This window comes from Mixophyes fleayi, chromosome 4, assembly GCF_038048845.1.
Source record: "Mixophyes fleayi isolate aMixFle1 chromosome 4, aMixFle1.hap1, whole genome shotgun sequence".
Lineage (NCBI taxonomy): Eukaryota > Metazoa > Chordata > Amphibia > Anura > Limnodynastidae > Mixophyes > Mixophyes fleayi.
In genome coordinates this window covers 327,376,280-327,389,252 of record NC_134405.1, presented here as the reverse complement: position 1 = coordinate 327,389,252, position 12,973 = coordinate 327,376,280, and the positions used below count along the sequence as shown (strand labels likewise).

At 39.6% G+C, this 12,973-nt stretch overlaps 1 protein-coding gene across 2 annotated transcripts in view; it reads left to right on the top strand.

Moving 5' to 3' along the window:
- Positions 1–12,973, top strand: part of AMN1 (antagonist of mitotic exit network 1 homolog) — a 47,841-nt gene that overhangs the window by 7,879 nt on the left and 26,989 nt on the right. For both annotated transcript variants that reach the window (XM_075210307.1, XM_075210306.1), the window contains exons 2-3: positions 3,238–3,370; positions 11,585–11,732. In XM_075210307.1, coding sequence (XP_075066408.1) covers positions 3,238–3,370; positions 11,585–11,732 — 281 coding nt within the window. The remainder of the gene's footprint in view (positions 1–3,237; positions 3,371–11,584; positions 11,733–12,973) is intronic.

Below are 12,973 nucleotides of genomic sequence, written 5' to 3'. Positions count from 1 at the left end.
TCCCAAAGATATTTATTTTCTCATTGTCAATAATATGATAGAGAGAAAAACGGCAACTGGCATAATGTTGTTTAAAACTCTTATATATTTTATTCAAACATTATAAAAAAATATAAAATGAATGACAATATTTTAGTCTAGAAAAGGACAACAATAACATAATAATAATGCAAGTGAAGATGCAAGTGCTTCTACCAGATGTCCTGGATCAAATTAGCAGTGTCTCATAAGATCTTTTATATTCCCGGGATGATGGTGGAAACTGAATTTTCAGTCCAGTTGGAATAGGGCAATACAATAAATTAATTTGTTGAATAGTGTAGTTGACATCCTCCAACACGTTTTAACCTTGTGTCTGGTCTTTATCAAGGTGGATGACAGCTAAACTGCACAATATTCATTTATGCTTATTCTGTCCAATCAGTACAATTGTGATTCACAGCAAACCAATACAGTTATTCGTTTTAATTTCCATATAATAATTGATCAACTTGCATTGAAGTTATACATTTTATTTATATTAGGGTTGTACATTTTAATTTTTATTCTTATTGCGAGGTCTTCTATCATATGTCTGTAATCCGTGTTATTTCCCGACAAATAAATTGCGTGCCAAGCCTCATTTAGGTGCCTATAGAGATTTTGCTAGAGGGCATTGTTAAGGCAATTCTTGTCCTTGAAATCAACTACCTTCAGATATCGTATGCATTCTTTACTGATCGATCAGGAGTCCAGAAATCATGACATACACAATTGAGGTCAAGATAAACTGAGCTATTGCTCCTTTGTTTAGGGAGCCTTTTATAGGCAGACAACAAAGCAAAAAAGATTCTGCTGATTACTGCAAAAACACTTATTGTATAAAATGTCCATATATAGAGTTGTTTATCACTTCTAAGTGGAAACATCTGCCATGTGTGGTTAGAACAGCTAGAACATCTGCCATATGCCTGATCTCGCGTCTTCACCGCAGGGGTAGATGTTATCAAAGGTCTTAAATATATCTGTGCATACTTATAAGGAGTCGTATATCTGAATACGTATATTTCAACACACACATTATTCCCTTACAGCATCAATCCTCGTTTTCGACTCTAAGCACTTCTGGGTGCTGGGACGGAGCATCTATGCTCCGTCCCAGAATATGTAAAGAGCCCTGAATGACATCCAAGTGAATTTATTGTATTGCTCTATTCCAACTGGACTGAAAAGTCAGTTTCCACCATCATGCCGGGAACATATAAGATCTTTTGAGACACTGCAAATTTGATCCAGAACATCTGGTAGAAGCACTTGTATCTTTACTTGCAGTATTATTTATGTTATTATTGTCCTTTTTTTGGACCAAAGTGTTTTTTCATTATTTTTTTTTTATTTTTTGAGAATGTTTGAATAAAATATATCAGAGTTTTAAACAACATTATGCCAGTTGTCGTTTTTCTCTTTCTCATATTATTGACAATGAGAAAATAAAGATCTTTGACAAGATAAAAACAGTTTGAGGAGAAGAGACTTGTTCAAGGCTGATGAAACTTATTACCTCTGGCAGGTTTTTGGAAAGTACAGAGGTTGAACACAAGTGTTGTGTTAAGAAGAGATACACTGAACACCTCGGTTTTGTCTGTCTTTTTATTTCACTTATCACAATTTATTTTGCATATATGATTGTTAGATATTAGTATTAGATATTAGGTATTAGATTGTTAATATTACACTATATTATGTAACTTTTTTTTCTTTTTCATAAATATGAACATGATGCTGGGAAGATAAAAAGAAGATTCTCTCCAGATTATACCTATAAGTATTTTTTTCATATTATTTATTTATAAGATAGATTTGAGAGAACACTGTAGCGCTCAAGTAGTTCTTTTTAAAGTTTTGTGTTGTATTTTTGCTTTGCGTTAAAGAGACGCTTCAGCATGTGGTACATAAATGTACAAGGGTGATCTCTGTACAATACCGTCAGTTTTGTCAACAAGCACAACTTCTGCAGCTACAGCTGTAGACAACCAGGAAGCCCCTGGGCTATGGCATCTTATTTAGCACTGTAGAATAAAGCAGGCCTTTGTCTCCATCTGTCTAAGGACCCCCCCCCCCCCCCGAGCATGCCTCTGCTTCACATGACAATATATGTCTATATTAGAGGCAGTATCTGATGTCTTATAAACTCTAAATGTGCCGTGGGCTGTTTATCAGGAGGCATGTGGAGGAGGGGCAGGAGTCATGTGGAGGAGGGGCAGGAGTCATGTGGAGGAGGGGCAGGAGTCATGTGGAGGAGGGGCAGGAGTCATGTGGAGGAGGGGCAGGAGTCATGTGGAGGTGGCGCAGGAGGCATGTGGAGGAGGCGCAGGAGGCATGTGGAGGAGGCGCTAGAGGCATGTAAGGGTCATGTGGTATTTTGGAGTACATGTGGGTTTTGAAGGCTTGTGGGGGATCTGAGCATGCGGTGGCATTTTGTTATGATGCGGGCATGCTGAGATTGTCTTCAGGCAGGTTATATATCGCCAGCATAGACTGTAGCACTTTACAATTGGGAACAAACAGTAATAAAACAAAACTGGGTATTACAGAGAGACCAAGAGGTAATAAGGCCCTTCTCTCAAGCCAACAGTCTATAGCTTACCATGATGATAATAGTAGTAATAATAATAAGAAAAAAAATTATGAGAGTACAGGGGTATTTATAATTCATCTTACAACACAGAAAACATATTAGAATAAAATAATAAAAATGAATCAAATTGGATAAAGACACGTTCATATTATTATCACAAGCCGTTACATTATACACCCGTTAGAACTAAGAGAACAACCTCACAGAATCCGCATTTTATCTTAAACAAATAGTTCACAAGGTCTGGAAAGGAATGCACCATCCCTGGCTGGCACAGAAATACAGAAACAAGAGTTCTACAAAGTATACAGTTTTCTATCTCAAATGTAATCCTATCTACAAAGCAGTTCATTTTAAGGGCAACAAAACTGAACAACGCTGCCTGATTGATATAAAGACTTTGGTGACCAAGAAAGCAGCCAGAAAAAGCCATTTATTTAATTTAATTGAAATTGAATATGCATCCATAACTACGAATATGGTATCCCTTTAAGGGGCTCTTCAGGGTGTGCTGACCTCATTTATACATAATGTGTGTATTGTTGGGTGTTTGGGTTAATTTCACCTCCTACCCACTGAAAACATTATTATGCTTCTCAAGATACATTTTGTATTTACAGGTGTCTAATTTGCTTGTCAAGAAATATATCGAGATATGAATCGGAGATAGAACCTCTACCTCCAAATCTAAAAGACAAACTGATAAAGCTTCTGTGTGTCCAGGGACTTCTCACAGATTCAAACATTGGACAGGTAAGGCTAGAAATTAATCGGTGTGTAAAGATGTGTTCATGTTTCTTGCAATTGTCTGTGTTTCGTAATAAATATTGAAATAAAGGTCATACATATCTTTGCTTCTGTATACGCCTTGACTTTTCTGCATGCAGAACTGAAACAAAACTAGCTATACCTCAAATCCAATATAAAATACTTAATCTACAAGGCCATCAACAAAACTGCACCAACATACATCGCCTCACTTGTCTCACAATATCTCCCAACTCGACACCTCCGTTCTGCAGAAGATCTGCGTCTGTCATCCATTCTCATTAAATTCTCCCATTCCCGGTTACAGGACTTTTTTTTAGAGCTGCACCCACTCTCTGTTCAATTCCCTCCCTCGCACAATAAGACTCTCCTCTGGTCTACAAACTTTTAAGCGCTCTCTGAAAACCTACCGCTTCAGGCAAGCTTAAAATAATCCTCAACCACCCTCTGGTAACCTCACCACAGTGTAAATGCCCTAACACACACACACACACACACACACACACACACTCTTTTGAAGTGTGGGTGGCAATCGGAGCATCCGGAGGAAACCCACACAAACACGGCGAGATCATACAAACTCCACATAGATAAGGCCATGGTCAGGACTTCAGTGCTGTGAGGCAGAAGTGCTAACCACTAAGCCACCGTGCTGCAAACATTTGCTAAAGTTTCTCAAATTTTAGAAGCGGTTAAAAAAATCGAGAAAGGTTGGACTTTCTGCTTGTCTGCTCTACGGTGTACAGGTTACATTTGAAAAATGTTGGTGTTTACTAATTGTTTGTTATTTTTTTTTTAAATACTGTTCTATTAAAACCATGTTGATTGGGTTTAACTTTTTTTAAAGTAACTTTAGCGCCAAGGTGAACCGCAAACAACACAAATTTCAAACGTTAAGTTCCAATCGGGGTCCACATCCAGTTGTACCATGAACCTGTTTGGGGTTACTGAACTGGTTCATAAATTTCAAGCATCTCTCACTGTGAGGTATGCTTCTGTATCATGAAATATTTGATATAGGGTGATAAATGGGTTTAACACTGATCAAATGCTTATGTTATAGACAGACAATGTTTGAATCTTTTAAGTAAATGAAACGTATTACAATAGTTGAAAGTTGCTTTGTTGCCAGGAACATACCCCAGATCACATGGAGTGTGTACTAGCATGGAAGGGAAATTTTCATGCAAAAGGCCATCGTTCACCCACGTTATGGATTAATTCTAGAAACGATGAAGTCTTTTCAATGTCAGACTTTTATTTCACGTGTACACGGGGGCTTGCAGTTTCAAAATAATGCAAAACTGATAAATACAATAATGGCAGTTTTTATATTCAAAAAGATGCATGAAGAAAACAGATGTTCAGTGACCAAATACAACAAATTTCTTATCTTAAAAGCCAAGTTTACCCATGTTTGCGTGTAAAGCATTTGGAACAGCAGACTTCTGTTTGGTATCATTGTGTGTACCGCACTGAACATAAAAAGCAAAGGAAAGACTTGTCTGAGCAGATCAGAAAGAAAATGATAGACAAGCATGTTAAAGGTAAAGGCTATAAGACTATCTCCAAGCAGCTGGCTGTTCCTTTGACTACAGTTGTAAATATTATTAATAAGTTTAAAGTCCTTGGGACTGTAGCCAACCTCCCTGGCTGCGGCTGCAAGGGAAAAATCGACGCCAGATTAAACAGAAGGATAGTGGGAATGGTACAAAAAGAGCCAAGGAAATCTTTCCAAGGTCAAGGAACATCCGTGTCTGATCGCACCATCCAACACTTTTTTAGCGACTGTGGGCTCCATGGAAGAAGACCCAGGAGGACTCCACTTTTGAAAGAACAACATAAAAAAGCCATACAGAAAAATAATTAATATCTGCGCAAACACCAGTTAATATCGGTGATGGCTGCCAAAATGGGGACAGTGTAAACGGGGGGGGGGGGAACCCTCCTCCCTGGTTGAACTGTAAAGAGACCACAAGAAAAACTTGGGGTAGTCCCCAGGCGCCTGTACATACAAACAATGGTAGTGGATGAGTTAATGAGTATTTAATGAAACATAAACACAATGGTGAAGTAGAGGCATAAACTTTCACCTTCTAGTGCTGCAATAATATTAAAACAAGCACAATTAACATTCAGCAATCCTGCTGGTATGCATAAAAGTTCCAAAAGACAGACAACCGTCTGTTTGATACTCTTCTAATAGAAAGTGGTTGCCAAGTCTGAAAACAATTAAAAATTCGCCATGTGTATAAGGCCCAAACAACAATGGGTATTGTAGTCTCATTGACTGTGAATAGCAAGTATCCGTCCAAAATGCACAATGAACAGTTAGTTAAAAACAATGTAAGTTGGCAAGTGCTTCAAGGGTGCTAGCAGCTCCGGTACACCACACAAGGGGAATTCACATCTCTCACTGAGAAGCCGGCATCACGTAAAGAGACCACAAGAAAAACTTGTGGTCTTCAGTGTCAGGAAGCTCTGTCTTAGTCGCAGGATAAGGATCCAAAACACACAGCTAAATGTACCCAAGAATGGGGAAGAACAAAACATTGGACTGAAGTGACCTTCTATGAGCCCTGCTCTGAATCCTACCGGAAAGAGCTGAGAAATGCAGTCTGGAGAAGGCACCCATCAAACCTGAGACAGCTGGGAGCAGTTTGCTCAGGAAGAGTGCGTCAGACTACCTGTTGAACAGATGCAGAAGTCTCATTAAGAGCTACAGCAATCGCTCGATTGCAGTTGTTGCCGCTAAAGGTTGTGCAACAAAATATTAGGTTAAGGGTCACATCATTTTTTGTCCATGCCATTTTCATTTGTTTTATTAATTAAAATATTTCCTCGAATTCAAATGCAAAGTCTGATATCTATTGAATATGAAATAAACAAAGGTGCCAATTTTGTCAATTTCAGTGAAAATGATTTGTTCTTCTATTTTCGTGGAAAGATGCCAACAAATTTGTCCACGTCTGTATGTATAAATGCTGTTTGCCTCGTCGCGCACCACCACCTGGTACAATCAATCAGGTGCTCTGTTAAGCTTTGGTAACCTTCCTTTCACCGTTTTGATGCATTCTGAATTTGTTTTTATTGAAATCAGAACACTCTACTAGTTTTGTGATGGTTTTTCCATCTGGTACACTGTAATATCGGAGTCAACTGAGAATAGAATTAAAAAAAAAAAAAAATCAAATAAAACCACTGTTTATCTATCATGTATCAATTTGTTTTATTTCTGAGCTGAAAAATATACCTGGAATACCTAAAGTATTTATACTTAACTATCTGGGGGGAATTCAATTGGCCTTGTTTCTCCCAAAAGCAACGTGGCCTGCGTTCTATTACCGTTAAATTGGTAATTGTGAGCAAAAATCAGCATTAAAAATTACTTTAGTAACGGTAATAGACCACACTATTACCATAGTAACTATAGCAATTATATTGTAACTATTAATTGTAGCAATTATATTTATTTATATGTATTACAATATAATACAATATAATACAATATATGCTTTTTTATTCTGATGGAAACACATATTCTGTTTACATTGTTATAAGGCACAAAATCTTACAAAGTCTTCTGAAGTAAGTATGAAGTCTTTATTCCATTCACATAAGAGGTATGTCACGAGCCGCGTCTCTTCTGCCTGCCGCGGCTCGCTCCTGTCCGTCTCTGGCGTACCGGACGTCACTATGATGACTGGGATGTCACTTCCACCCGCACGTCCCAGCGGTTGGCAGGACAACAGCCGGGATGCTTTTCTCTTTCATCGCTGCGGGCCTTCAAATCTGACAGCCGGGTGCATGCGCAACAGGGGGCCCATTAATTAACAGCCTGCTGGGCTGATTCTGGCTGGTGTGGGGGCTGTATTCCCATTGACTCTCCTGTGTATAAAAGGCAGGGAGGGCTTGGCCTCCTTGCCGGTTATAGTCTGCAGTTTCTGTTCCTGACCAGCACCTGTGCCCTGTATCTTTATTATTGGACTCCCGTATTTGACCCTTGGCTTCATTTCCTGGACCTTTATTCTTTGCCTATGCCCTCTGATCTCTGCTACGTTTCCGGACATTCCTTGCTTGCTGCCAGCCCTGATATCTTGCCTGTTCCTGACCACGGTATCTGCCTCGAACCTAAGACCTCTGCCTGCTTCCTGATTATGCACCTTCCATCTCTTGCTACTCAGCGCTACGGTACGTTTCATAAACTTGATATCCTCTGTATATAAGACCTGGGAGCATCCGAGTACCTGTGAGCGCGTCTAGCTCTACGGGAAAGGTGGCTGCTATAGGTGAAGACCTCTTCCCCTTGCTCTACAAGTTTATGATCTTACTGATGGCCGTAACAATGTGGACACTTCTCAAGCAAAGAGAAGTGTCCTTGTGCAGATAAATACAAGCTTTTATACTTTTTAACAACATCTGTTACACAGTGTAATGATCTTTACTCTTAATCACAGTTTTCTTAAATGGTAAACACATTTCTAACTCACATTGGCTATCTTGAGGAAAATGACAACATACATCATCATTGTTTAAAGCGTATGTGGTGGTATGGTAAATCTCACTTTACCTTATTTTGCTTGACCTTTCTTAAAACTAAAGGTAAATACATTTGTCCTGCTGTCGGTAGTGCATCTGTTCAGACCATGTCAACTTTTGAATCCTTTCAGCTGAATTCTGAAGAGAACATAATTGGACCCACTTATAAACCTCACTAAAATGCAAGTACACTGTATTGTTTAATTAATATTAACTACAAACAGCCAATATTGTATCAATCAGGTTGGTTTCCACATCATTTGGTAGAAAAACCTATACATGAGACTAAGGAATATTAATTGGTTTTGTAACTGTTATGTTGTGCTTGTAATGGATATTTCATTTGTAAGGAAAGATTTTTCATGAGCTGGTCAGTACTAAATCTTAGCCAACTTTCCAACTGTAGAGATAAGACAGATAAAACACAGACCATAGTAATAAATAACCAATAACCTGCATAATATATGAAACGTAACTTTTACATTGTGCTAGATGTAGCCTTACTGCCATCTACTGTTTGTCATAATTTTATTGGAAAAATTACCAAGTGATGTATTAACCATATCTTACAATTGTCTTGACTTCAGCTGTACAATCCAGATTTGCGCTTCTTAGAAGGAACGAGACATATGAGAGTTGGGACTGGTTGGTTGGATAGTGCATGTGATGAACTCTGGCTCAGCTTTTACACCATTTATGTAACACCCCCTTTCAGTAGCGATATGGCGTGTGGCCACACTCCGTGGCTGAGTGGAAGCTCCTCAGCGTTCTGCTCGGCCAGTACATGGGGATATAAGGACTGGGGATTTTCATGCTCTGGGAGAGTGAATGCCACTGCGTGCGGAGGATCAGCTCAGAGTTCCTGAAAGAGGAACTCAGCCTTTGGCTGAATAGCCACAAGAGAATTTGACAACCATGTATCCCAGAGAGACTGCCCAGAGGGAGAGTGACTGCTAAGAGTTGTGTTCAATCTTAGTCCCCCAGAGAGGAGAATACGTGAAACTATAAATCACGTTAGGAGCCTGCTTTTGGGAGCTGTGAACGTAATATTTAAATAGTAATAATTAACAAAACCTATGTTGCTAATAAGAAACTATATTCATGTATTTTGCTGTTATAAGAAAAATGGACATGTGTCACAGAGTGGAGAGAATCAGGACAGACAGTGAAAAACAGGATGTATGTTATGTGTTGTTCCATAATAGGGTGGATAAAGGTCAGAACATTAATGATTGATTAATGTTTATCATAAGGGGGAAGTATGTATAAAAGCTCTGTATTGAAACTAATGTTCGCTTTCTAACCCTGAGTGAAAAACTGGTATCGCTCAGTTAAGGGCTGAATGTATTAAAAAGAAATATATTGGAAACGGGACTGCTCATCATCAATTATTACTTTCTCACTGGGGGCTCGTCCGGGATTTGATTCCAGGACCTCTTGCATGGCAGGCGAGAATTCTACCACTGAACCACCAATGAGAAAATAGAGAAGTTTTGGTTGCAGAAATGCTGTGGCGCTACTGAACCCAGCAGGGTGTGCCTGTGAAGCATCAGGGAGACAGAGGAAATTAACTCTAACATCTGAAATGTTCTCATTGCAACTGTCCTTAATGTACTTCTCTGTGATGACACAAGGCGTTAGCTTTGCCCCACTGTTAATGCATCTCATTTTTTACAGAGATTTTACTGTGGTCAGGATACTTTTTACTCCTTATGTTCCCTTGGTTTAAGGAGATACTGGTTCCTGGCATGTACAAATTAAGGTTAAGCCCATTGAGTTGCACTCTCCTTCAGAAGTTTTTCCCTGTGTGAATATGTTAAGAATACTGTGTTTAAACTGAGTCTCCATAAATGTCAAAGAGCTATAGCCACCCTGGTGAAAGACCTATCCTGCTCCATACGTGCGCTAAGTGCTGGCTCCTGCCACTGCGGGTAGCAGGGCTACGCCTCCAGAGGACTGGCCAGAATCTTGGAAGAACCAGCCAGCCAAACTTGAAAGTCTGCAGATAAGCAATGAAAGGGTTAATCCATGGATCATGCCATTGCCAATTACATCTCCAGTGATTAGGCTCCTTTGTTGAGATTTATTGGGGGGGGGGACCCAGTATCTGGAGCTGCTGCCTGCAGGAGGGCTGAGATAGAGCTAGGCACCGTTTGAGTCACAATCCAGCCCTGGGAGATAAGAACCTTCAATACATAGTCCGAAGAGAAAACGCCTCCCTAAAGTATGGAGTCCGAAGACTCCATAAAATCTGTGTCTGCTGACTAGAGAGAGACGCAGTTGATTTCAGTGGTGAGATTGTGGAAACTGGTTTTCAGGACTGACTGTATTCAGTTATGTGAAAATATGTTCCAATATCCATGGTACTCAAAGTGAGTGGTGGGTTCCTGTTGGACTGAACAGGAAGTGGAGGTTACAGTGAAGGACTGTGAGGACCAGAAGTCTTCTTCCGTCATACACCTTCCCAGCTGCACTTGTGGATCTGTGTGTCCACATGAAGCCCATGCCATGTCGGCAGCAACAGGAGAGCAGTCTTGCTTGGCGCCCATTCCCGGGGTTGGCTGTAAGGATTCCATTATCTTGTACAACTGTTATAATTTGATTGATTTAATTCTTGCATAAAAGTGTGTTAGCTGTGTTGGTGATTTGTGTTGAATAAGCTTAAGTATTCTTATTCAGTTATTTGCCCAAAGGTGAAATTATGTCCCCACGTCCATTGTACTATAAGCAGGCGATGGTAGGCCTGTAAAGCGCTGACTAGTTTGAGTCTTTACCGGTTAACTCTGGGTACACTCTGCTGGTTAGTGCAGGGAAATAGCCTGTGGGTTACACTCCCAACTTTGCATATCGGGACAGACCATGAAAGGGGCTGTAGTCCTGTCTCAATGGGGGCATGACCACATCCAGGGGGCTTATCTAGCACATCTGAAGACATATAAAATGTAATTTATGTAGCAATTTACTTCAACAGCGCTACCTACTGAAGCCCTACACAGTGTAGGAGAAGGAACATGGGTGGATATGATAGTTTTCTTGTCCTTTAACTCATGCCTGTAAGAGGACATTGTGGATGAATTTATTTTAAGTGTCATAATTGTACATGTTTTGTTAAACTTGCTTTGGTTTATATGGATATATCAATTTGCTTTCTCTATATATAGAGCCTTGATGGAATAAAAGGAAAGGCTTAAAGAGCTCTGCTGACTCCTGCCTGCTAGGCAACATCTTTAAAGGGGCTCAGTCTCTACCCCTTGGCCTCAGTAAATTCTCATCCTGAAAAACAATATTTTTTTTTGGCATTCATGTGCAGAATTTGGTGCAATTTACGCACTATTGACAGACTTTGCAGCGCCTTGAACATTCTATGTCAGTTCAGCTCCTCCAATCATAGGGGTGAAAGTTAGCTCCTCCCACAATTGGTGTCATATTCATGTGTCCGTTTTAACCTGCCACAAACTTGTGCCTGACATCACAAAGCAGGAAAATAGGGCTTATATCCTGCACCTCTCCAATAATCCACAGTTGTGATTGACCCTTACAATGTCTTATAAAAATACAATGGCAGAATGGTGATGTGCTTCAAAATAAATACAATAAAAGCATCTCCTAGTGAAATTCTTACCTACAGATGCATTTTACTGACATTTTGGATCTTTTTAGGTACTGCACCCATCTGTAAAGAAATTGGACCTCCGTGATTGTGATGTGTCTGACAATGCTCTAAGGTTAATATCTCAATGCAGACAGCTCAATAAAATCAATTTAAACTCTTGCAAAGGAGAGGAACGAACATCAATCACTTCAGAAGGTAAGTACTCTCAACAAATTTCCTCCCTACTTTGTGCGTAGAAGTGAAAAAATCCTGTGGCATTTTAGGTAAGACTTGTAAATGTTCGGTTCACTTAATGTATAAACCACTTCTAAAAACCAAATATTTCTTTAAGTACAGCTATTAGATTCAATAAAAGTTAATGTTTTATGCATGACGTTAAGCCTGATAAAAAAAATACTAGGATTACCACCTGATTGCTTGACCTTAGAGTTTGCAGGAAGTTTATGTGTTTAGTGTTAACAGGAAACCATGTTTAAGCTATGTCAGGATGGAAGCTGGGAAGAATGTAGGTGACTCCCAAGGCTACAAACAATATTCTATCCAGATATTATGGTAAAGATAAAGCACAAAGAGGGAATTTGAATGTACTTGTGACTTGTGATCCTCAGGGCTTATGCTGAACTCATATGTTTCTTTCCTCCCATTGTTACTACTTACTGATGATGTACAGACTAAAGGGTTATTGTGGGTATAAAGTAGAGCACGATTCTCACAGTAGTCAGAAGAAATGTAATTTAAAAGCCAGTAATAAGTGGTTGCAACTTTCTCCTCTATCAGCTTGTCATAATAATCTGTTATAATTTGGATGCTTCAGTGCCAAACCTTCTTTTCTGCATGGTGATTCTCCATCCTTGAGTCTACTCAACAAGATCTGATGCTTGAAACCCAGAGCAATACATACACATTCTTAATTACCTAATGTAGTTCAGAACAGCTTTTGTGTGCTTGCCGTAGACTCTACGAACTTTGGCATGGATCTGAGGTAGAGAAAGGGTTAATCTCCAGAGGGGGTGGGCAGAATTAATGTGCTGGTACTGGACATAGCTCAGAAGCTAGTGAGATATAGCCTCTCCAAGGGCAGAGGGGCTCCCTACAGTCTGTCTTTTTTGAATCGGTATAAATTTGCGGCTCATTGGCAATTGCTAGTGTGTACGTACAAAATGCGACTGAGACTGGAAAAATGTAACGATTTTGTTAAGCTTCATAAATTTATTCTAAACATGTTTTCTCCTTTCTGGTTCCTCTTGACCGCTTAGTATGGATCAGGATCGCTGGGTAGCAGGCAGAGCATCAACTTGGAGACACTTGGTTCAACACAGAACAGCCAGGGAACGCATTAGAGTGTTAGCTGTTATCTGTTGGTCACAGTGTAATAGTAATAGCAAAGTGTTGTCTACAATGCTATTTCACTGCACTAGTGGTTTTCTATGTACGGT